The sequence below is a fragment of the Oppia nitens genome, unplaced genomic scaffold (genome assembly GCF_028296485.1).
Source record: "Oppia nitens isolate AA-2021 unplaced genomic scaffold, nextdenovo-longstitch-racon4-pilon3 scaffold34_pilon_pilon_pilon, whole genome shotgun sequence".
Lineage (NCBI taxonomy): Eukaryota > Metazoa > Arthropoda > Arachnida > Sarcoptiformes > Oppiidae > Oppia > Oppia nitens.
The window spans coordinates 462,958-490,929 of NW_026533215.1; the positions used below are offsets into that span (position 1 = coordinate 462,958).

General features: G+C 24.3%; 2 protein-coding genes across 2 annotated transcripts; both read right to left on the reverse strand.

Annotated features, from left to right (window-relative positions):
* Window positions 1–10,880: 10,880 nt before the first annotated feature.
* Window positions 10,881–12,105, reverse strand: LOC128956964 (serine protease 3-like). Its single transcript, XM_054302678.1, has 4 exons — window positions 11,897–12,105; window positions 11,722–11,784; window positions 11,135–11,552; window positions 10,881–11,048 (listed from the first exon to the last, which is right to left on the reverse strand). Exons 1-4 carry the CDS (start codon window positions 12,103–12,105, stop codon window positions 10,881–10,883), a joined length of 858 nt encoding a protein of 285 aa, XP_054158653.1.
* Window positions 12,106–27,125: 15,020 nt separating this feature from the next.
* Window positions 27,126–27,965, reverse strand: LOC128956937 (muscle LIM protein 1-like). Its single transcript, XM_054302648.1, has one exon. The coding sequence runs from the start codon at window positions 27,767–27,769 to the stop codon at window positions 27,470–27,472; it is 300 nt and encodes a 99-aa protein (XP_054158623.1). The 5' UTR covers window positions 27,770–27,965; the 3' UTR covers window positions 27,126–27,469.
* Between the last annotated feature and the right edge of the window lie 7 nt (window positions 27,966–27,972).

Here is a 27,972-nt window from a genome sequence, read left to right on the forward strand (position 1 = left end):
AATAACATATATATAGAAAATAGTTATTGAAATGTTAGAATATTATTACTAGAATATTCTGGTTTTAAACAATATTAATATTTATTAGAATTTTCAAATATATATATATATATATATATTATACAATTAATATTAAAGTAACAAAAAACAAAGTGACAAAAGTGTTAGATGACATATTTATAAAAACAAAATTATTATATAAAAACTCAATAGTTTTGAAAACATATAAAAATTGCATATTTTTTGAAACAACAATTAGTGATACAAAAAAAGTTTCTCTCGGGTTGAGTAATCGAATTAATATTATAAAATAAACTAATTTACCGTATTTCTGATAACAATATTATTATTTTTTAACTGGCATTTAGTGCACAAACAATATAAATATCTATTAAAACTTTTCTATTGACTTTTGATTAATTATATATATATATATTAAATAATACAGTTTTATATATGAATATTTTTTATTTAAAAAATTGTTTAATTAATAGATAACAAATAATCCCATAATTAGACCACAAATTATTGTATAGTTAATATATTTATATTTAATGTGTTTAATATTATAAAAGACTAAAGTATCCTAAACTAATTTAGTAAACATTATAAAACCAGTTAAGAATGCTAGAAAGCATTATCAGAAAAAAAACTTGACGGTATAAAATATTATGTTCGCAAATTAATTGTCATTTATAAGAAATAAACCACATTTATATAAAATTTTAATTTTATTTTAAACATCAAATATTAAATACAAAAGTATATTTAAAATAAGGATATAATAAATGTTATATATAGATTTATGGTTTACAATACATCGTAAATATCTTGATTTGGTTCAACACATTTTGTGCAAACAAAATTGCTTTGTGTTGTGTTATTATCCTGCTGACAATTTTGATGAAATCTTTCACCACATTGTGTACAGCGAATCATATTATTATTAAATGTTTTCGAACACAAACAATGTAGAGTTGGTATTGTTATGTATTTGGATTTGGCTTCGGTATTTCGTGTAATTGGCAATGAAATTTGTCCTGATTCATACCATCTTTGTAATCTTTGACGCAAATTGAAACTATTTTCAGTTAGTCTTATTGAACTTGGATTAATACCAGAAATATTTAATGCCATATTCATTAAAGCATAAACACCACAATCATTAGAATTTGGCTGTTTTGTTACTCGCCAAAATTGATATTTTAATTGAGGTGTTATGTCGAGTTGTCTTATATGTGCACTTGCGACGCGTACAATTAATTCGCTTACAGATAATGCGTTAACCGAATCATAAACATTACATGTAATTGTTGTTGATGATGTATATTGAATATTGATGTAAATCCAATGATTACCAGTGTTAACAATATGGTGTAATTCTTGTCCAACATTAGTGAAATAATACTTAGGTTTTAAATATAGATAATTTTGTTGAAAACGATAAGAAGTTTGAAAATTAAGTAAGTTATTATTATTTGCTTGATTGCTAAAAATGACAGCCATTCCATTTGTAATTAGAGAATCGTTTAGCCATCCACTGTTTTCTGATCCATCAAGTAATCCTAAATCACTTGTTACAAGATCTTCATGTAGATAAGTATTTTTTGCCTTTGAAAGCCAAATATTATTTGGTAATTGATGATCTTGTAATTGCGTGTGCTTTTCTATATCTTCTTGTGATAGTCTTAAAGCAGTTATTTTAGAATCTTTCACTTTTAAATAATCTTCAATTGTTTCTTGAGATAATTTAGTTAGTACAACTGAAGATTCTTTAATATCATCTAATCGGTTGTCTTTAAATGTAGCAGCAAAATGACTTTGTTGTGATATTGGTTTTAATGTATTATTAAGATCGTTTTCTTCATTATTTGATGAGTAACTTGATTGAGAACTAACGTCAGTAACACATTCGCTATCGCAAACATCAATCCAAAATGGTATGTGATAGCTTCCATAAAAGTCATACTGATAAATTTTATCATTTTTATTACTTGTAAAAATATAATCAATTTGATTTCTATAATTAGTTGTAACTATATCATCTGATATTAAATATGTCCAATTATATGTTTTATTAGTTAAATTAACTAATGTTTGTCCGCTTTTAGTAGAATAATCAACATTGAAATCGCCACATATTATAATATGTTGAAAATTTGATGTCTTATTAGAAATGTTATTAAGTATATTTTTGAGAGTATCAAATGGAAGACCAGATGATAAATACACACCAACAACTGCAATGTTATAAAATTTGACAAAAGAGATTTCATAATGCCAAGTGGGTTTGTCATTACTATCCATGACAGAGCAAACAAATGCTGCATTAATAGACTTCTTAGCATATATAGCAACGCCTCCATTTGCAATTGTAGAATTTTCTAAGTAAACATGGCTTATAGCTGACAGTTCACCAATATTAGGTAATAAATTGTATTGACTTTTTATTCTTGTTTCTACTAAAATTAGCAAATCAGATGCCAATATGTTGTCATCACTTTGTAAATCTAAATGATTTTTTCTAAATGACTGAACATTTAAGTAAGTAATTGAATAATCATTTTGTACTGATAGAGATAAAGGTTTAATTAATAATTGAAGTTTTGCTTCAGTTTGTAATCTTTGTATTTCATTGAAGATTTCTCTATCACTTTGTTTTGGCTTCAAATTTTCAATTAATTTAAAATCTCCATCCAAGTATAATCCATTAATTGATGTTACTCGAGAACATGCAGTATAAATTAATTCTCGAGGCAAATGTTTAGTTAAATTAACAATAACTCGTTCAAATGTTGACCCCTGACTTTTATGTATTGTCATAGCTTCACAACACACTAATGGAAACTGTGTACGAGTTACGTTTACATTAAGAAATCCACCAATTTGAAAATCTTTCTTTATTGGTACAATCGGTGTCCAAGTCTCTGGAATAAAATTTAGTTTAATATATTCTTTGTACTTTCGGCGAATTTCAAATCCAGAATTTTTTGGAAATTGTATCCATATTGTTTTAATATTTGCAGTATATTTATCTTTATCTATTCTCATTAAAGTACCATAAGCTCCATTAAATAAACCATCAGAGACATCAACATTGCATGTAATCATATATTTTAATCCAATTTTAAAATTTATATTACTCATTAACCCATTTGTATCTTGATATGTCATTTTTTCAATTTTTTCAATAATTTTTTGTCTGTCACTTATATTTTTATATCCTTTTATATCATCAATAGCTTTATTATCAATTAATTCGCCAACTTTTTCTTCGACTGCTTTTGAATTATGTAATGCTACCTCATTATTAGTATAATATAAACAAACTGATTCATTTTTGAAAGAATCTTTAACATTATAGCGAGAATTAAGTAAATTGATGTCACTTTCAGTTAAGGCAGATTTTGCAAGTCTATTCAAACAATCAACAAAATCAATGTCATTTTTTTGTCTCATCACTATTGATAATTCATATGATCTGAATTCTCTCCATAAATAAGGACCGATTATTGCGTTATATCCATCTTTTGATTCTTTAAATGGCCACCCACCACCAACTGGTTTTGCTTGATGAAGATCTCCAATCAACAGTATTGAAATTCCACCAAATGGCAATGTATTTTGAAATATTTCTTTTAGTCTTTTGTCGATCCAATTAAATATTTTATTACTGCAAAGACTTATTTCGTCTATAACTAATCTTTTAGTTTACAGCGCATTGTATTTGATGTATCGGCAGACAATTTATTCAAATTTCCACCAGATATCTGTTGATGGGGAAAAGCTAACGCAGCATGTAATGTTATTCCATCAACATTCCATGCTGCTTTTCCAGTGTATGCTGTTATCAATATTTTAATTGAATCCAAATTTGTTCCAGGTATAGTGTTTATAAAACGAAGAAATGATTGATAAATACATTTGAGCACATGGCTTTTACCAACTCCAGCGGATCCCATTAATATTATATTAAATGGAATTTTTCCCGTTTTAAAGCGATGTAGAATATCCATAGTAATGTTGCGTTGTTCTATATTTAATGATCTCATCATTTTTCTATATTCTTCTTCATCAATTATTTTTGGAACAGATATCCTTTCAATATAAGATTTGGATATGTTTTCATTTGACTTGTCAGATTCATCAAAAATGTTAGCAATAGGAGATCTAATATTTAAAATTTCATGTTCTTTAGAAATTTCTTCTTCCTTAGAATTTTCATTTATATCGTTTTCATCATTTTCTTTTTCATTATCATTGATGGCGTCAAATAATTCTGTTTCTAATAATTGTGGATCAAATAGTTTTAAATTTTCTTTTATTATTTCGATATTGGATTCGTATAATTCTTTGCATTTGTCTTCTTGATGATCATTTTCTTCATCATTCCAATGAAAAAACAACATTACCATTGAACGATAATAATTAATTGGATCATTTTGTTTATTATATTTTTTGTAGCGAATGATTTTCATTTTTTGTCTTTTTTTCATAAATCCCATTTTATTATCAAGGACTATAATATTTGGCAATGAACTTTTGACATCACTTTCCTCGTTAGATTCATCATCGTCAAAGTCAATTTTATCTGATTCGAGAATTTTTGAAGATATTGACTTGCAATAGTTATATGATGCTGCAAATTCAGCTAAACACAAATTATTTACTCGATCAATAATAACTGGTCTTGCCATATAATGATCTATAAGTCCTTTTATTGATATATCTTTCGAATCACTTGGCAATTCTTCTAAATCTTTTCGGGATTTCAATATTTGAAATCTTTCATTTGGGGGGCCATTATTAATAAATATTGTAACTCTTGACATTCGAGAAATATCCATACTCAATGCGTGATAAACAGCTTCTTGAGCCGATATTTCTGTTCCATTAACTAAAGTGTTGGCTAAATGACGTACTTGTTCTTGAATTGTTTTGTTTCCTTTCTTTGCTTCTTCTGATGCTTGTTTTAATAATAGCGACATTCCACGCATAGATTTACTTATATAGGCACATAGATATTTAACACACGCATATGGATGAAGGCAATATTGTATATCAATATTAGCACGCCATAATTTAAACCAAATTAGATTGTATGCGTTAATATTAACCGCATTTGGTTGACGTTTTAAAAATATCTCTTCGCGTTTGATAGAAGATCTGATGGCATCAATATAATCTGAATGTGACAATTTGGTCATTTTAAGAAAATCGTCAAATGACATATAATTAACAATATTTTTGTTTTCTTTTTCATCAAATGAATTTAACAATTTTTGAATAGAATCAAAGTTGTCTTTATGTTTCTTTTTGTCTTTATCTAAAACATTTTCATCCAATGGTTTCAATATTTTTGTTTTATTCATTGGCGGCATAGGAAATCGATAACGACACGTATTCTTTACTTTAAGACAATTTTCTTTATGTCGATGTATTTGCAACGAATTAATAAGATTTGTTGTGTCTTCATCAACACATTGTGTATCTTCTTCGTCATCTGTATCATAATATGCTGTTGTTGATGTCGATGTGATTTCATCAATAAAGTTTATTACATCTACTTCGCTGTTAACATTATTTTTATCATATTTTGGGGCATCAGATAACCAAAGAAGTCCGTGAATGTGTGGCGAACCTCTATGTTGAAATTCAACACGATAATAACTTTCGATAACACGTTTATTTCCAAAAGCTACTCCAGGTTTTATTATTAGATTGAAAAAATTTCGATATCTGTGTTCAAAATATCTGCTTGAAGTCACTGGGTCTCGCCTTATTAATAATAACTTTTCTTCTCTTTGAAGATTGTTAGCTTCTTCTAATGTTAATGACATATTATTTAAAACTTTGCTTAAAATAACCAGTAGTTCATCCCAAGATGATTCAGCAGCGGATAAAGTAAAAAATAAAGTAGGCAATCCAAGTTGTCGTATCATTGCTATGGTTTCGTCACGTTTTTGTTCCCAATAAGATGGACTTGTTCTAAGTTTCGACATGCTTTTAAATGCCTTGTCTGATGCAATAGCTTGATTAACTTTAGTGCTGTCTAGCGCATCATTAACTGACCATTCAGATTGTCCTTTTATTTTTCGTTTAAAAATATTTGTTGCACTTATAGCCTCATTCCATTGTTTTCGTTTAAATGTAAAAAAAAGATATGGAATATTTTCAGCACATCGGCGATCATATCTTCTTAATTCTGATTTTGCGAAATCTGCGACTGAAAATCGCATAGTTTTGGTAATTAATGGGCGTTCTTGTCCGGCAAATAGTTTAGGAAATGCCAATGAAGCTGCATTAATATCAATCAAAATATTTAAAGGCTTTTTTCCTTCCCCAGGAGCGTATGCTACTCCAACTTGTGGATCTTCACTATCCCAAAGAGTATCTAAGCATCCAACATTATCAGATTCGTCATCATTAATGATAGCAGTCTTTGTGTCTTCTTCTAATTCATTTATTTGAGAAAAGTCTTTGGGAAATCGTTTATACCAGTCTTGTTTTAGTTTAACACCAGCATTTATATAGGCACTTTGTTTAATCAAAAAATTAAGTGCTATCTTTAACTCGTGAGGTCTAACAGTTTTATACAAGTCTTTGTTATCTAATCGTGAAGGATCACTTATTCGTCTTTTTAATTGTACTCTTATAATGTGCAATTCATCGTCAATTCTTGGCAATAATGGAAGCATTGAATTTGGATCTACTGGAACGTTTACAACGTTTCCTTTCATTTTATACTGACCACCTCTTGGTAAATGTAATATTGTTTCGAATATTATTCGTGCGGACACCATCCTTTCTTCTAAGTCATTAAGACTATTAAGACATTCTGGTATTTCTGGAAACATCAATCCATGAGATAAAGATAATCGAGGAATTTTTGCTTTTAATATGTCTTGATAACAGGTATTGCAAAATTGACAATTTTCTTTTAAATTAAAGAAATCGATTTGTGTTTTCTCATTGTCATTCAATTTTATGAAATTAATAATGTTAATAGGACGAATTTGAGTTTTAAACCATAAACATCCACAACAAGAACAGATTTCTGTCGGACCATATAACTTTGCTTCTTCAAATTTTTTGATATTTGTATGATTTTGTTTTATTTCTTTAATTTGTTTTTTAACATCTTTTTCACGATCACGTGTCTCTTTATCTTTAAAACGTTTATCAGCCATTCTTTGTTTATTGGCTTCTCTTTCACGATCACGTGTTTCTTTATCTTTAAGACGTTTTTCAGCCATCCTTTGTTTATTGGCTTCTTTTTCACGATCACGTGTTTCTTTATCTTTTAGACGTTTTTCAGCCATCCTTTGTTTATTGGCTTCTTTTTCACGATCACGTGTTTCTTTTTCTTTAAGACGTTTTTCAGCCATCCTTAATTTATTTGCTTCTTTTTCACGATCACGTGTTTCTTTATCTTTAAGACGTTTTTCAGCCATCCTTACTTTATTTGCTTCTTTTTCACGATCACGTGATTTTTTATCTTTAAGACGTTTTTCAGCAATTCTTTTTTTATCTGCCGAATTTTTTCGCTTTTTTTTAACGACATCTTCGTTTCCTGAATCAGACATGATTTTTTATCTAAAAAATATTTATTTGAAATTAATTGTTTTAATGTGACCAAATATTTAATGTTGACGCAATTAATAATTTAGCACAAAAAACAAAAATTAAATATTTATTTAAATATTATTTTATTAGCACTAATTCACTGTAATTATAAAATTAATTAGACTTACATGTTGTCTCTTCGATGTCTCGACTCGAACTGAAAATTGAAATTAATTTTTCTCTATTTATAGTGATATTAAATGTTGACGCAATATTTAACGTTGACCCAATATTTAATGTTGACCAAATATTTAATGTTGACGTAATTAATTATTTAACAAACAAAACAAAAATTAAATATTTAAATATTATTATATTAGCACTTATTCACTGTAATTATAAAATAAATTAGACTTACATGTTGTCTCTTCGATGTCTCGACGAACTGAAAATTGAAATTAATTTTTGTCTCTATTTATAGTGATATTAAATGTTGACGCAATATTTAACGTTGACCCAATATTTAATGTTGACCCAATATTTAATGTTGACCCAATATTTAATGTTGACCAAATATTTAATGTTGACGTAATTAATTATTTAACAAACAAAACAAAAATTAAATATTTAAATATTATTATATTAGCACTTATTCACTGTAATTATAAAATAAATTATACTTACATGTTGTCTCTTCGATGTCTCGACTCGAACTGAAAATTGAAATTAATTTTTGTCTCTATTTATAGTGATATTAAATGTTGACGCAATATTTAACGTTGACCCAATATTTAATGTTGACGTAATTAATTATTTAACACAAAACAAAAATTAAATATTTATTTAAATATTATTATATTAGCACTTATTCACTGTAATTATAAAATAAATTAGACTTACATGTTGTCTCTTCGGTGTCTCGACTCGAACTGAAAATTGAAATTAATTTTTGTCTATTTATAGTGATATTAAATGTTGACGCAATATTTAATGTTGACGTAATATTAATGTTGACGTAATTAATTATTTAACACAAAACAAAAATTAAATATTCATTTAAATATTATTATATTAGCACTTATTCACTGTAATTATAAAATAAATTATACTTACATGTTGTCTCTTCGATGTCTCGACTCGAACTGAAAATTGAAATTAATTTTTGTCTCTATTTATAGTGATATTAAATGTTGACGCAATATTTAACGTTGACCCAATATTTAATGTTGACCAAATATTTAATGTTGACGTAATTAATTATTTAACACAAAACAAAAATTAAATATTTATTTAAATATTATTATATTAGCACTTATTCACTGTAATTATAAAATAAATTAGACTTACATGTTGACTCAATAATTATTTATATAATATAAATGTTGACTCAATAATTATTTATATAATATAAATGTTCTCAATAATTATTTATATAATATAAATGTTGACTCAATAATTTATATAATATAAATGTTGACTCAATAATTTATATAAATGTTGACTCAATAATTATTTATATAATATAAATGTTGACTCATAAATTATTTATATAATATAAATGTTCTCAATAATTATTTATATAATATAAATGTTGACTCAATAATTTATATAATATAAATGTTGACTCAATAATTTATATAAATGTTGACTCAATAATTATTTATATATTATAAATGTTGACTCAATAATTATTTATATAATATAAATATTGACTCAATAATTATTTATATAATATAAATGTTGACTCAATAATTATTTATATAATATAAATGTTGACTCAATAATTATTTATATAATATAAATGTTGACTCAATAATTTATATAATATAAATATTGACTCAATAATTATTTATATATTATAAATGTTGACTCAATAATTTATATAAATGTTGACTCAATAATTATTTATATAATATAATTGTTGACTCAATAATTTATATAATATAAATATTGACTCAATAATTATTTATATATTATAAATGTTGACTCAATAATTATTTATATAATATAAATATTGACTCAATAATTATTTATATATTATAAATATTGACTCAATAATTATTTATATAATATAAATATTGACTCAATAATTATTTATATATTATAAATATTGACTCAATAATTATTTATATATTATAAATATTGACTCAATAATTATTTATATATTATAAATGTTGACTCAATAATTATTTATATATTATAAATATTGACTCAATAATTATTTATATATTATAAATGTTGACTCAATAATTATTTATATATTATAAATATTGACTCAATAATTATTTATATAATATAAATATTGACTCAATAATTATTTATATATTATAAATATTGACTCAATAATTATTTATATAATATAAATGTTGACTCAATAATTTATATAATATAAATATTGACTCAATAATTATTTATATATTATAAATATTGACTCAATAATTATTTATATATTATAAATATTGACTCAATAATTATTTATATATTATAAATATTGACTCAATAATTATTTATATAATATAAATGTTGACTCAATAATTTATATAATATAAATATTGACTCAATAATTATTTATATATTATAAATGTTGACTCAATAATTATTTATATATTATAAATATTGACTCAATAATTATTTATATAATATAAATATTGACTCAATAATTATTTATATATTATAAATATTAAGTATAACAAAATGAACAGGTAAAATCATACTTTTGCCGCCATTATTTAAAATAAAATAATAATTTTGATCTATTATATCTTATTTTTGATGCTCTTCTTTGATAGAATTCTAAACGTTAAAATTTTTACCTAAAATTTTTTACTTTGGCCGCCATTTTCTCTATGTTCCCGAAGAGATATCAAAATTTTAATGCATATTTTTATGCTTACTTTTGATGCTCTATTCAAATCTATACTTAAAAAAATTTTCTTAAAATTTTCTTTACTTTGGCCGCCATTTTGTCTATGTTCCCGAAGAGATATCAAAATTTTAATGCAACTTTTCAATACATTATTAGTAGTCCTCTAACCGAATCTGAAGTCAGAATTTCAAAATTCGCAAAAAAAATGCTACACACACACACACACACACACAAAAAAGGCTCGTATAGATTTCAGAAAACAAAACTTTTCAAGTTTTTTTTGAATATTAATAATTTAACATTGGTATAATATCGGTATAAAAAAATAAATTATTTTATATTAGTTACAAATGTGTATTTTATTTAAAATAGTATAAATCAATAATTTTCAATTGTATTGTTGTTATTATTATTATTATTATTATTATTATTATTATTATTATTATTATTATTGACAAACAATTTGTTTAATCCATTCAATATGTTTGGACAGTCGTATATAGTATGTCTGAAAACTAATTTTAGGGCAATAGTTAGACATTATTCCTCCTTTAGTGACACCAATGAGTACAGCCCTACCATTGATGTACTGGAGTAGTGGTCCACCGGAATCACCCTAAATATATAACAATTATATTATTATATATTTTATTGTAATGTGTGGCCAAACAAGGCATAAGATATTCAAATATATTCACTTACTTTGCACGTCATTGAACCTCCCGGTGTGCGCTCAGCTGTAATCATAGTTCCGTTAGAATCGTTGCTATCAAACACGGGTTTCATAATCTTCAACCAACCCATATGTGGTCTACCCTTAAGTTTTGTCGTATCATTGATAGCCCCGTAACCGGCAATTAGTGCCAACTCATCGTTTGTGTTAATAATATCCTCTTTCGGCAAACAAATGCCATTAATTGTCTTATATTCGGTGTTTGACATCAAATTCAATGGTTTACTGAGTCTAATGAGTGCCAAATCATAAGACATTTGATATCCTTTTCTAAACTCATTGGGAATGAAATAGTCGTCAATTGTGTGATAATCTGTTAAATGGTTGATGTCTTGATTGCCGGTATATATGCGGATATTACTGACTTTACACGGATTATATCGACACCTAATTATTAATTAAAATAAGTTATTGTTTATACAAATAAATAAATTATTCAAAAATAATTACATTATAAATTGAGAATTTTTTATATAAAGTTATATAATCGAAATCAAACATATAATAACAAACAAACAAAAAATAAATAATACATAAAAACTTAGATTTTAATTACAATAGTAAATGTCCGGATGTGATGATCCAGTTATTGTTCAATACAACACCACTACCAGAGAAACTAAATATATATTTATTGGTTTTGATTAATCAAAAATATTAGTCAATTAATAAATTTAAATATATTTTATTATTTAAACTAAAATCATAATTATAATAATTTTTGACTAAACTCTTTGCCATTTCTATTGACTATAATAAAGACAATCCATGGCATTTCTGCCGTTTCCAGTTGTCTACCGTTTTCAATAGGTTTAGTCCAATCATATGAGTGTATGCACTGACCGGTCATTAGTAGTGATTCCCGTCCGACACCACAATCAATGAGTGTTACATTCGGGTAGTGTTTGATCACTGAATGAACAACCGATGAAACACTCATTGAATACAACAATACATTCAACAATACTATAGATATTATTATAAGTTTATGAAAATTGAAAATTTTAATTTATGTAATTTAATTTAATGTAATAATTACTATAAAATTATTATTTAAAAAATACAAAATCAATTTATTTAAATAACTTACTGTTTACTATTGATAACATTGTAAATTGTTTTATTTTAATATATGTATTAATAGATCAAATTAATTATTAATTTACTTTAAGATGTTTTTTTGTTTAAATAGATTTCATATAACACTTATAAATACTGTTAGTAATGATATATTTATTTACATTAGATATCAAAAAATTACATTAATATAATATAATTTATGAATATTTTATTACAGATAATACTAATAATATTAAGTTATTTTTAAAATATTAAATATCTTTTAATAGTTTAAAATTATATGAATAATTTAGTGATATTTTTAGTTATTATTAACTATTAGTAAATTATCTAATTAAAAATAAATATTTAATAAAAGATTATATTTATTGTAAATTAATAAATTATATTATTATTTCTATAATTGTCTAAAAAATAAACTAATTAATTATATTTATTTAAAATTAAACTAATCTAATTTTAATCTATTTAATCTAGCTAGTTTATAGTTTATTAAAACTGTACTCTTTTAAAGTAAACTGATTTACCGTATTTCTGATCACAAACATGTATTAAAACTTAAACAAAACATAAATTGTCGGTGAATTTTGATTAATTATATATATAATATACCATAATCAATGAGTGTTACATTCGGGTAGTGTTTGATCACTGAATGAACAACCGATGAAACACTCATTGCATACAACAATACATTCAACAATACTATAGATATTATTATAAGTTTATGAAAAGTGAAAATTTTAATTTATGTAATTTAATTGCTATTAAATTATTATTTAAAAAATACAAAATAATAACTTACTATTAACTATTAATAACATTGTAAATTGTTTTATTTTAATATATGTATTAATAGATAAAATTAATTATTAATTTACTTTAAGATGTTTTTTGTTTAAATAGATTTCATATAACACTTATAAATACTGTTAGTAATGATATATTTATTTACATTAGATATCAAAAAATTAATATAATATAATTTATGAATATTTTCTAGTATTTTATTACAGCTAATACTAATAATATTAAGTTATTTTAAAAATATTAAATATCTTATAATAGTTTAAAATTATATTGAATAAGTTAGTGAAAATTAGATATTTTTAGATATTTTATTATTAACTATTAGTAAATTATCTAATTAAAAATAAATATTTAATAAAACACAATATTTATTATAAATTAATTAGTTATATTATTGTTTCTATAATTGTCTAAAAAATAAACTAATCAATTATATTTATTTAAAGTTAAACTAATCTAATTTTAAACTATTTAATCTAGCTAGTTTATAGTTTATTAAAACTGTACTCTTTTAAAGTAAGATATAAATATTTTTTCAAACAATAGATGTCGTAATTATATAGATATTGTAAAAAATAATAATTATTATAATAATTTTTATATCTGTCTATAATATATATATTTAAATACTTTATTAAACTATGATAAGAAAAATAATAATATAATATATTTTGTTAATTACAAATTTATATTTAATATCTGTATTATATTTTATATAATATATATATATAATTTTGTGATACATATTTCATAAATAGTAAATTACATATTATTCTAATAAATAAATTTGAAATTTAATAAAAAAAATATTAATTTGCATTTATTTATTTCAACAAAAAATATAATATATTATTAAATATGTTATCATTAAATTATATTATAACTATCAATTACAACAATTAATTGTGATTTTAATTAATGTGAACAATTGTAAATAGACTTATTGTAAAAATACTTATTTTTTAATTTTTAAAGTAAATTATGATCAAAATAAAAACATTGTTTCTAACATTAGTAAAACTTTATAACATATTTTTATTTATTTTATTAAATAAAATTCTATATAAACATATTTATATTTTAAATTAATAGAATAAATTTATCTAGATATTAAAGATTAATTATTAGTTTATTATTATACTGTATTATAATTGTATAATTATATTGTTTATAATTAAATTTTTAAATTTTTTTAATTATTAATTTTATATATATTATTTGATTTACATTAAAAATATTTATTTACAACAATAGTTTATGAAATAATTATTTGTGTTTCTTTATCATCAAAAATATGTAGAATTAAATTTATTTTATATTATTTATATTATGTTATATTTTGCAATTATTTATTTAAATATTTTGGTATTATTATTATTATTATATATACAATAAAGTATAAATTGTTTATTATCTTTATATATTTTTTTAATTTTATATTTTTATATAATTTATAAATTTATAATTTATAGCCTAAATAATAAATTTATTGTAAATTAGTTCAATTTAATTGCCAATTAAAATATTATAAATACGGTATTATTAATAGTAATAATATTATTTAATGAAAAAAATGTTTATAATTTAAACAAAAACGATTTATCACTCTCTCATTCACTCAAAAACCAATAGTTTTTATATTATATCTAAAATTATATACTGTATAATCTGATAATAATAATAATAATTTAATATTTTTTAAGTTGAATGATTCAAACAAATGGTAGACTAGTTGTTAGTGACTATTATTTTTTAGTAAATCTTTTTTTAAGCTCAACAACATCTCTCTCTCTTTCTTTCTCTCTCTCCCTATCTATCTATCTATCTATCTATCTGTCTATATATATATATATCATTTTTTACTCACATAAACACACACATTCACTCACTCACTCACTCACTCACTCACTCACTCACTTGTACATATATCTGGGCACTTGTATATAGAAAACACATAGTATCCCCAAAAAATGCGTGGGTGTCTGTGTCGGGGATCTCACACGCAATCTCACTAACCGTCCAGAATGCGGAAGAATCTCTCTCGCAATTGTTATTTATATATATATATATATAATATAGATATATATATATATTTATTTATATAGTATATATATATATATATGTGTTTTATTCATAACACAAACACATACCCATCCATACTCTACCAGCATCAGTAGCAGGAGCTCACTCCTACAATTCTCTATGTGCTCCACACATACATATATATATAGTTTAATTCAAAGTTCACTGACGTTGTTGTCTCTAATACATTGCATTTAATAAGCGAAATCTATAACAACTATAATAATAATAATAACAGCAGTAGTAGTATATAAAGACAGAATTTTTCCTCAAACGACTGCTTTTCAAAAAAATTATTTACAGAATATTCTTTGTGTATTACAATTGCAATGATAATAGACTTTATGTATGTATTGTTGGTGAGATAGTAATGGACATCAAATAGACTAAAAATAAGTGTTTTAATATATTGATAAACTTATTATATCAATTAAATTTGAGTTAATAATAATAATAATAAATGCAATTTTAATAAATAAAATTACTAAAATAAACTATTTAATAATAATAATATACAACTATATGAAAAACTAATATTAATAAAAAATATGAATTAATGTTAATAAAATAGATTTTATCAAAAATAAATTTTGTTCAAAAATCTTTATTTAAAAATATTTATTTAAATTATAAAATTTTCTTTTGATGAAAAAATTTTATGAGACCCCCACCCAATTGGGCTTTGAAATTATTATACTATAGTTTAAATAATCATAATAATAAGTAATATTAATAATATTAATAGTTATTTAATGATTTAAGTGATAACTAACAAACAAATAATACCAATGAATAAGTTATTATCGATTTCCTGGTATTTTATAATTTTTCTGCAATTATGGTCAACCGGTCGAAGCAGTTCACTGACCATAAATGGTATATCTTCGCCACCGCCGCAGCCGCTGACAGCCACCGCCGCCGCCAATCAAAAATGTGATTATCGTAGATACCCGAAGACAGGGTGCGACCAAATGTCGGCCATTTGTGATACAAAACTCAAACAGTGTGTCTGTCGGCCGGGGTTTGTGCGTACGGCCACCGCTACGGGCGAATGTTTGCGTCTCAGACACGGTGTGAACGAGTCGTGTGTATCGTCTCTGCAGTGCCGGACACCACATACGGCCTGTTTGTCTGTTGACGGCACATACCGTCAGTGGCGGTGTCAGTGTCTGCAGCAGTTTTGGTACGACAAAACCACTGGTCGATGCGTCGATAGGTTCGGTTACGGTAGACGATGCCAAACGGCTGGTCAGTGTCGAACCGGACTCGACTGTGCAGTCAATCGGGCAGATGATGATGACGACGACGACGATGATGGCAAACAAAAGACATGTATGTGTCCACCAGACCATCGCTTTAATCGTACAGCCAATGAATGCCAACACCTAAACAATAAGGGCTGTCCAGTCGGACAACAGTGGAACAAACATAACGGCCGATGCGAGACAAACAACTATAGCAACAAACGGGATGTCGTAGTTGCAAATGTCATCAGTCCCGGCGGCGGTGACAACGGCAAGCCTAACGGTAGCGGCGATGTTCAGGTCAAGACCAATAGGATTACTCGACAGCCGACATACTGGACATCGTCGTCATCATCATCGTCGGTGTCGTCGGCCTCGACTCCGGTAACCAAAGACGAAAATACAGACGAAAAGATATTGGAGATCATACTCGAGGTGTCGTTCCTTATTGTCTGTCTACTGGCATATCAGGCCTGCTCTAAGGCGTGCTGTCCTAAAGATAACGACGACGACGACTACGACATCGACGACGAATTGGACCACAAGTCTTGCAGAAGCGATGAGGAATCGATGATCGGCTCGAGTCGGACGGCGCTCAACAGCACAGGGACCAAAGTGTCTGCTAATAGCACCAACAGCAGCACCACAACAACAACCACTACACCGGTGATGGCTATACGTAAGCATCAGCGTCGGGTACGTAAAGTTTTTTGCAAATCGTCGTCGAGAGGCTCATCCCAGCAGCAAAAACTTATTATTAGCGGCACCGGCAGTAGTAGTAGTAGTAGTACTACTACTACACCACAAATAGCAGCGCACAGATACAAGAATATTATTGTCAAATTTGACGACAACCTATCCCAGACCAATGGACAAACCCGTGCTCAATGCTATAACTGTAAGATCTATAAGGAAGTCTACTCGCCCAACGCCCGGTGCAAAGTGTGCCGGACATCCATATCGATGATGACCACATCGCCGGGTGCCAATCACCCCGACGACGACTACATGATGACCACTAGCGACGGTAAACTATTGTTGCCGTTGCCGCCGTACAAACCGATGAAACCAATCAGACGATCGGAAGAAGTTGGAGTACCGGCACACTTGAAGGCACCGTATGTTAACAATCAGCCATTTTGGCTAAAGTAATAGTGATTTTTTGATGATGGGATGGTCAGGTAATCAATAGATGAATGATTTTTTTTATGTTAACCAAAATATATATTTTAAAAAAACTATACATTAAATACTTCAACAAACAAACAAATAAATAATTTATGGGATAAAACTTTTTTCTTTTTTTTTGAGATAAAAGTTGTAAAATATATATATTTATAATATTTTTTTGTTATTGCTATTACTATACATATTTTTATTGTATATACATTTACTATTATTATTATACAATGTTATTTATTATTAGTAATAGTATTTTTATTGATATTATTATTACTATTATACTTATTATTTATTCATATAGTAGTAATAGTATTATATTCTATCATATATTATGTTATGATTATTTCATATTTACGTGTATTTTGAGATATATATATATATTTCTAGTATATTATATACTATTATATAACAACTTTTTATTGTATATATATATACACTGTATCATTACATTTATGTTTCTCTTTATAAATCATCTATACAACTATACACTAAAATTTTTTGAATAATTTAAAATTTTTAAAAATTGATATACAGATAAAATTATTTGATAATTATATAGAATTTATTGAAAAAATATATATTATTATTTATTTATTTATTTATTTATATATACAGAATATTCCCATTGAATTTAATATAACACACTGCCAATTAGTGTTATTAAAAAAACAAAAAATAATATTAAATATATGAATTAATAATAACTGATGAATTTAATACATTTAATAGCCTCATAAATACAACAACAAAAAAAACAATAATAATTTTTAAAAAAATCAAGTGCATTTTATTTTATATCTATTATATATATATATATTTATTTATATACAGTAAACATATTGAAATGTTTTTTTTGTTGAAAATAATATATATTAATATAACTTTTGCATTGCTTTGTAAATATATATAAACATATTAATTAAAGAAACAAATAAATAACTAATTAGTGAAATAATATACAAATAAAATAAATGAATAAAAAACCAATTAATTGCCAAATTCGTGATTTATTATACAATAATTCAAATAATTTAACGTTTGACCAAAAAAAATTATATGTAAATATATGCTAGAATTTTATTGTTATCTACAAAATAACAATATAATGTTATAAAACTTTTTATTAGATAACAAAATTGTTAATTATAATTAAGTCAATCGCATATACCTGTTAATACATATGATTTTAAAAACATATTGTTATTAAATTTATAAATAAAAAACAACAAAAATTAAATACTACTACAGTATTAACAATAATAATAATACTAATGTTATCTAATTATACATTAATTCTGTAAATTAAATTATTTACAGAAAACAAAAACATTTTTAAAATAATTATAATTTTATTTTCAAAAAAATCAATGTTTAAATCAGTGAACAAATAATTTATATTACAAAAAATATTTGAACACAATTTGTTATACAAAAAATAAATAAATTATAAAATGAAATATATTTCATTAATTTGAAATATAATTGTATTTTTTTGAAATATATTACAAAATTATCACAAAAACAAAACAGTAGTGATTATAGAAAATGCTATTTTATTTATTTTAAAATTATTGAAAAAACAAATTCATTAATATGATTGATTAATGAAACAAACTTAACAATAATAATTGATAAAATACAATAAATAAATAGATATATATATATATATTCATAAATTTTTATTATGCCATTTAATGTACCATTTGTGATATATATCATTATAATACTGTAATAATAATAAAAACATTTGTTAATAAATTTCATTATTAAAAACAACAATCAGAATTTTTTAAAGAAAATTATTTGCATATTTAATAGAAATAAATTTATTTTTAAAGTAATTATATACAGTATAAACTGTATAAAGTAAGTATAAAATTTTGTTTTATTATAATTGTCATTTATTTATTATTATTATTAATAATATAACTAAAATTAATGATTGTATAGAAATGTTTTTAAGTTTAAGATTTTTACAAAACTATTTTGTAATTATATAAAAATATAATATACAACTAAAAAAATAATAGATTTGTCAAAAAATTATTATTATAACACTTAATTTAATTAATAATATAATTATATTTATAAAAATATATTGCAAAATGAAATAAATACAATAAAAAAATAAATGTTCGAAAAATGTTTAGCTATTAAATAGGAAAATAAAATAAAACAAATATTAAAATGGTGGTGACTGATCCGCAGACCTTTCGCAGACCCCATTTATCTCGAGAACCGATGGTCTGACGACAAAATGATCAAAAGTAATCTTGTAGATATTAGTAAAACTAAGTTGCACATTATGGTCCCGATCGGATCGGATCACCCGTTCCCGATATATAGCCGAAAAACAGGTTATTTTTAACAAATTTTCTCTGCAGACCCCTATTATTTCGGTAACCGATAATTGGACAACAAAATGGCCAACATATATTTTGTAGATATTAGTAAAACTAAGTTGCACATCATAGTCCCGGTCGGATCGGTTAACCCGTTCCCAAGATATACCCGAAAAACTGGTTATTTTTAACAAATTATTTCCGCAGACCCCTATTATTTCGGGAACCAATGACTATACAAAAAAATGACTAATAGTAAAAATGTAGAAAATAATTATATAAAGTTGCTCGTATTAGTTTCGGTCAGATAGCTATAGCCGTTTCCGAGATATATCCGATTAAGTTTTTAATATATTTAAAATATATATTTATATAAGCTATGTCCGCAGACCCCTATTATTTCAGGAACCAATGACTGGACAAAAAAATGACCAATAGATAACTTGTACATATTAACAATATAAAGTTGCACATGTTGACTTTGGTCGGATCCGACTACCCGTTCTCGAGTTATACCCGAAAAACGGGTTTTTTTAAACAAATTAAGTCCGCAGACCCCTATTATTTCGGCAATCGATGAATGGACAACAAAATAACCAACAGTAGACTTGTAGATTTTTAAAATATAAACTTGCACATCTTTGTCCCGGCCGTATCGGTAATCCCGTTCCCGAGATATACCCGAAAAACCGGGGTTTTTTAAAACATTTTTCGGGTATATCTCGGAAACGTGTAGACAGATCCGACCGGAACTAATACGTGCAACTTTAAATTTTTATTTTATACATGTTTACTGTTGGCCATTTTGTTGTAAAATGACAGGTTCCCGAAATAATAGGGGTCTGCGGTCTTAATTTGTTTAAAAAACCCGTTTTTCGGGTATAACTCGGGAACGGGTAGTCGGATCAGACCAAAGTCAACATGTGCAACTTTATATTGTTAATATGTACAAGTTATCTATTGGTCATTTTTTTGTCCAGTCATTGGTTCCTGAAATAATAGGGGTCTGCGGACATAGCTTATATAAATATATATTTTAATATAGTAAAAACTTAATCGGATATATCTCGGAAACGGCTATAGCTATCAGACCGAAACTAATACGAGCAACTTTATATAATTATTTTCTACATTTTTACTATTAGTCATTTTTTTGTATAGTCATTGGTTCCCGAAATAATAGGGGTCTGCGGACATAATTTGTTAAAAATAACCCGTTTTTCGGGTATATCTCGAGAACGGGACAACTGATCCGGTCGGGACCATGATGTGCAACTTAGTTTTACTAATATCTACAAATCATGTGTTGACCATTTTGTTGTCCTGTTATCGGTTCTCGAAATAATAGGGGTCTGCAGAAAAAATTTGTTAAAAATAACCTGTTTTTCGGCTATATATCGGGAACGGGTGATCCGATCCGATCGGGACCATAATGTGCAACTTAGTTTTACTAATATCTACAAGATTACTTTTGATCATTTTGTCGTCAGACCATCGGTTCTCGAGATAAATGGGGTCTGCGAAAGGTCTGCGGATCAGTCACCACCTATTAAAATTATTTTAAAAAAACAAAAACAAGAATTGCAAATTGATTATTATTAATAATAGCAACGTTTAAGATTATATACTGTATATATATACACACACACCAAATGTCAAATGTCTAACCGAGTTCACCTCCCGGTGCTCTGGGATACGGGTATGAGTAAGCATAAGATATATATATATATATAAGGGATCTAATATTAAACAAACTATTTATTATTTACATTACACTGTTTGTATGTTTGTGTATTGTATTTATTTTTACAACAATAACAACAAAATCTCAAAATATAAGCTTTACATCAAAATCTTATGTTTTTATCTATTTTATGTTAATGAAATTTATTTATTTAAAAAAGTAAATAATTAACAAATTTATAATTTTTTTAATAACTATTTTTTGTTACATTTTAATAATAATTATATTTTTAAATTTTGAATACACTATAGTAATATGTAATTAAATTTAAAAAACTTTAAATATTAGTTTAACAAAAGTTTGCACCAATAAATAAATACCAAAACAATATTAAAGTACAGGTATTATTATTAGTAGTAAATATAAATATTTATGCAAATTATATTTAAGTCCAAATTTAGTATTAATATGGTCTCAGTATATAGACTATATATATATATATATATGTTTTTATTGTTTAAAATTATTTTATTTCTTTGAAAAATCATAGATATAATTGTTGTTATAAAATGTCAACAATTTATTTTCTATATACACAATGTTTAATTCAGAGAGAGAGAGAGAGAGAGAGAGAGAGAGAGAGAGAGAGAGAGAGAGAGAGAGAGAGAGAGAGAGAGAGTTGTTTGACCTAATTTTCTGCCCGAAAATAATGCACAGTCAGTCAGTTTTGTTAGGAGAGAGCATATACTGTACAATATTACAGAATATTCTTTATATGTATCTCTATGTATGTTTGTCTCCCTCTCACTATATGTATGTAAGTACGTAGTGTGTGTGTGTATATATATATGTATGTGAGTTTATAAGTGTGTGTGTGTATATGTATGTATGTATGTATGTATGTATGTATGTATGTATGTATGTATGTATGTATGTATGTATGTGTGTGTGTGTGTGTGTGTGTGTGTGTGTGTGTGTGTGTGTGTTTTATGTGTGCTATAAGTAAATAGTTAATGCACACTCAAATATTGCACAGTGTATGACGTAAGATAAGCAACATAAAGATGCTATAAAAGCATCTCTCTCTCTCTCTCTCTCTCTCACTCACTCACTCACTCACTCACTCGTAATCACTCACTCACTCTCAAGATTCACTCTCAGGTCAATGAAATGTCAGTCCAATCGATACTTAGAAAAATCTTTTTTCTCCACAATTTATTATAGATATATATATATATATAATAAAACTGATAAATAAATATTTATTAAATTGTTTTAAATATATAGTATTTAAAAATTTAAAAATATTTATATATATATATATAATTGATGTGATTGTTTAAATAAATAATTTTAGCATTTTAGAATATTACTAAAAAAATAAACAATATAAATTTTTATATTCATTATATTTTCTATAACTTAAAATATTATTTAAAAACAATGTCAACAAAAAACAATTGCATATATTTAATAGCAATCGATTAGTTTGTTTTTCCTATTATTTATATTATTAAACATAAATTTTCTATTTGTATATTAGAAAAATATTGTATTTTTTTAAAAAAAATTCAGTATAAATATTCATATATTTATATATTAAATTATAATATAATTTAGATAATGCACACTAAATATACTGAATATACATGTAAATAAAAATAATATTAACTGAATTACATTTGAGTTGCAAATAAAAAACACATAAATAAATCTTTATGCAAATATTAAATATAAATTATATATACTGTATACAATATATACAGTTATAAACAATATATATACTGTACTATATATTCAATACATTATTTTATTGCATTGTTTTTTATTCATTCAGAAACAAAATAAACATAAATTTAATAGATTTATACAAACAGTATTCACATATACATTATATACCGTATATACTGTATTGTATATCTGTATACATGTAATACTATGTATGTATGTATGTGTCTATGTATATGCAATAGTAAACCATAATCTAATCTGTATGTTGAATGCACATGAATGGTGTGTACGTCTGAATGTGTGACCCAAATCCAGGAGCGCATACACCGGTCATACAGTACGTCAATAGTAATGTATAGAAATACAAGAATATTCTGTGTGTATGTGTATAATCTTTACTCGTTATTATAGTGTATATATACGTATATATTATACAATTCTCATATAAAGTATATATATATAACTTATATATATATAAATAGAATCGTTGATTCTATAAATAGCACTTTCATTCATTTTTATGCTGTACTGTAAATATCTAACCGTCCATCTCATTGGTAGAGAGAGAGAGAGAGAGAGAGAGAGAGAGAGAGAGAGAGAGAAAGAGAGAGAGAGCACTACACAATTCACGCTAACAATTCTCTTCCTGATAGTTATTATAGTGAAGTTGACTATCATTTTTGCTCATATATAATATACAGTATATACAGTTTATCTACTACTGTGTGCATACTGTACTTTATATATATATACTTATAAACACTGAAACATACAATTTTTTGGGTCAAATTGCAATTTTTAGAAACATAATACTACTACACATTCTATACATACCTTACATATACTATATATAATAATAATACTACTACTAATAATAATATTCTCTATAATTCATTGTGTTTTTTCTCTATACGTTAATACATATATATATATATATATAATTGATATGCGTTTAGTTGTAGTGTATATGTATGCATATATAATGTATATATATATTAATAGATATATAAATTATTTGTAGTGTACTGTAAATAAAAATAGAATTTATTTACTAAAATAGATTGAATAGAAGTTTAAATGTAAAAAAATAATTTTGTCGAAATAAACGTGAATTTTTGCATTATTATTATTATCTATAATAATAGTAATATTAATATAATATATTAGACAAACACAAAGTCTTTTATGTAATAACTAAAATAAAATAAAAAAAAGTTATGCCGTTTTTTTTAGAAAAAATATAAACTACAATACTATAAACTAATTGAATTTAAATACAATTTATGCATTTAGAAAAATTTGCATAAAATTTTATTAATATTAATAATTATTATTATCATGTTAGACATTATATTGTATACTTGTATTGTATATTATATAAATTAGATTAAATATAAAAATTGTATTAATTATTGAACATTATATTATGTAATTACAAAAGTAAAAAATTATATTAATATTAGAGAATTAATTAAATTTTTTAAATATATATTTATATATAATAATAAATAGATACAAACATTAATACTATAAATGAATCATTAACTACAATAAAACTTTTCAAAATACAATAACTATATGAAAAATATTGATTTTGCTAAATAAAAGTATATAAATTTATATATAAACAAAATAATTTATCTAGCTACTTTATGCAATTATACAGTATTACCCAAAATAATACAATTTTACAGTTTGACACACTTTTAGAAAAAATTATATATAAATTGTATATATATATTATTATTATTATTATTATATAAAGGTATTAAATAAAATAGTCGATGAAATAAAAACTGGGTATCTTTTGACGTCAATATGACGTCAATTGTTGCACAGTTAGCTTTTATACTGTACATACTGTATATATTTAGTACAGTATACATATAAAAGCTAGTATTTAATATACAGTACATATAAAGATATACAGTATATAACTTTGAGCTTAGGTATTGCATTATATAGCATTATATATATAATAATAATAATAATAATAATTATATAACTTTATAATAATACATGTGATTTTTTTTGGTTGTATTGTTATACACATAAACGTGAATCTGGGTTAACAATAATTATAATTAATGTCTTTAATTGCTAATTATTGTACATTTTATTTTTATGCTGTCTTTTTTATATATTACATAATAATATACAGTATATTATAAGATTTTTATATGTAAAACAATATATATAAACTAATAAATTATTATCTATACTAAGTAGATGTTTTATTTTTGCATAACTCATATATATATATAATTTTAGTTAATTAGAAATTATTAGTTTTTTTTTGTTTCTTATTTTATTTTTATAAATTTTCCATTTTGCTATATTAATAAAATATATCATTTAGTTATCTCTAAATAATCTAATCTTAATATACATATATAATCAAATAATGAAAATTAAAATTTTAATTAATTTATTCAAAACATTGCACTATTTAAAAAAGTTTAATAAAATAATTTAATAAATTTTGTTAGCATATTAGATATAATATATTATTTAAAATATTGCATAGTATATGTTTTAAATTAAAACTTATTTTTTTAATTGAAATTAATTATTACAATGACTATGCTAATTATTAAATTATATTATATTTAAAAAAATTATGAAAAACTATTACAAAATTATTGTAAGTTTTAATATAACAAAAAATAAAACAAAATATTTATTTTAAAATGCGAGTAACAATATGCCATCTATACTATAGTAAAATAGATAATAATGTATAAATCAATAAAAAAAAACTTTTATATAAATAACACAAAACTACGAAATGTAAAATATAGCTTAAATTAGATAAAAAAAAATATTTTAATTTAATATAACTAATAATTATTTTTTTTTAAATTCTATAATTTAAAAATTTATTTTAGATTTTAATTTGTCAAATGTATTTTTAAAAAATATTAACATAAAATTATACTCATATGAACTTATTATATTAAAATATAAAAAGTTTAAAAATGTTAAAACTGTCCTGGTGAACTTAGTTAGCTTAGTTAGTCTAACTTAGTTTTCAACTTTTTTAATTGAAATACAAAAAAATAATCTAATATTTTTAACTCATAATAATTTATTATGTCTTAACAGTTTATAGTTTGTAATATATTTTTCATAAATATAAATAAATAAAAATTATTTACATCAAAAAAAATATTGTATCCATTTTTCAAAAAAATCACAATATTTTAAGATTTAAATCTAAATATTTTTAATATATTTATTATATACTAAAATATTAATAACTTATCTGTACTTATAATATAGTTTAAATTTATTAAAATTCTATAATTTGCTTAATAATAATAATTTGATAAAATTATTAAACTTTTTTTTTATTTAGTAAGTAATTTGAATTTTTAAAATTTATTTTAATTTGTGGGCAAAACAACAAAAAAATTACAATAATAAAATTAATTCAATTATAATACATATATATATATAATTGTCAATTTATCAATTTTTTGGATTTATCATCATAAATATAATCAAAATTTTCAAAAATAAATTTATAATAAATTAAATAAGAGATTACAATAATTTATTTATTTATTTTATATTATTTAATAATTATCGTTATAAGAATAATAAATTAACATGGTAAAACATAATAATAATAATAATCATATTAATTAATAATTTAATAAAACAAAACTCATCATCATCATTATAACTCATTAGAAATAAATAGATAACATTTTTTTAGTTTGTTTGATGAAAATTTCACAACAAAAATAATAAAAACAAAAAAAAACAATTAATTATTATAATAATTTCAAATTAAAATTAAATTAAAATTATAATTAATTATTTTTAAATTATAAATGTATTTTTTATTGGTTTGTATGCGTATTGTATACATATTGAGTGTGTAAATGTGTTTGTATATATGTATGTGTGTGTGTGTGTGTAGGTGTATGTGTGTTAAACATAATAGTTTTATATAACATTTTGTTTTTAAAAACATAATTATTTTAATAATTATAATTATAATTAATTAATAATTAGATATAATAATAATAAATAGATAGATAGATAGATAGATAGATAAGGGGCTGCTTAGTTGTATGTATGTGCATCGGGTTAAAAGCTGTATGGGCAGCAACAGGACAACCCGACAGTTTGTTTGTTTTTTTAAGCATTAACACCCTTAGGTTTGTTGTCCATTTCGCAGGCCCTGTTACCGAGATGTTCGCCCATATCCATGCTCAGGGCTCCGGCACCGCCACCAAAACCGTAACCTTTGGGTCCAAACTTGCGGGCGTAACACTGTTTACAGTATAGTGCCTGATCGTGAGCGTTGACGTTGACCGAGTCCAGGCGTTTGTTGCACAGGTTGCACTTGAAGCATACCTTATGCCATTTGAGACCACCGGCCAGCATCTCCTCGGCCGCATAGACAGCTCGGTTACACTTTAGACAAATGTTGGACATTGTTGGTTGGGTTGGTTTGATGATGGTTATACTATACACAGATGTTTATAAAAACACTACCAGTGTTACCACTAATAGATCACTTGTGATTATTATTATTTCCAATAGTTTCCAACTTAACCAACTAAACTCCCGGTGCGCCTCTGAATATATGACAGTCCCGTTCTTAACAGTTTAGCCTTTTTCTTTAGGCTGTGCACACG

What these genes read in the sequence shown, in the direction of transcription:
- LOC128956964 (XM_054302678.1), bottom strand. Translation starts at nt 12,105, where the DNA reads ATGAGTGTTTCATCGGTTGTTCATTCAGTGATCAAACACTACCCGAAT. An exon ending in GTCAATAGAAATGGCAAAGA is followed by an intron (nt 11,785 to 11,896) that starts GTTTAGTCAAAA and finishes ATATATATTTAG; the next exon opens with TTTCTCTGGTAGTGGTGTTG. An exon ending in ACATCCGGACATTTACTATT is followed by an intron (nt 11,553 to 11,721) that starts GTAATTAAAATC and finishes ATTAATAATTAG; the next exon opens with GTGTCGATATAATCCGTGTA.
- LOC128956937 (XM_054302648.1), bottom strand. Translation starts at nt 27,769, where the DNA reads ATGTCCAACATTTGTCTAAAGTGTAACCGAGCTGTCTATGCGGCCGAG.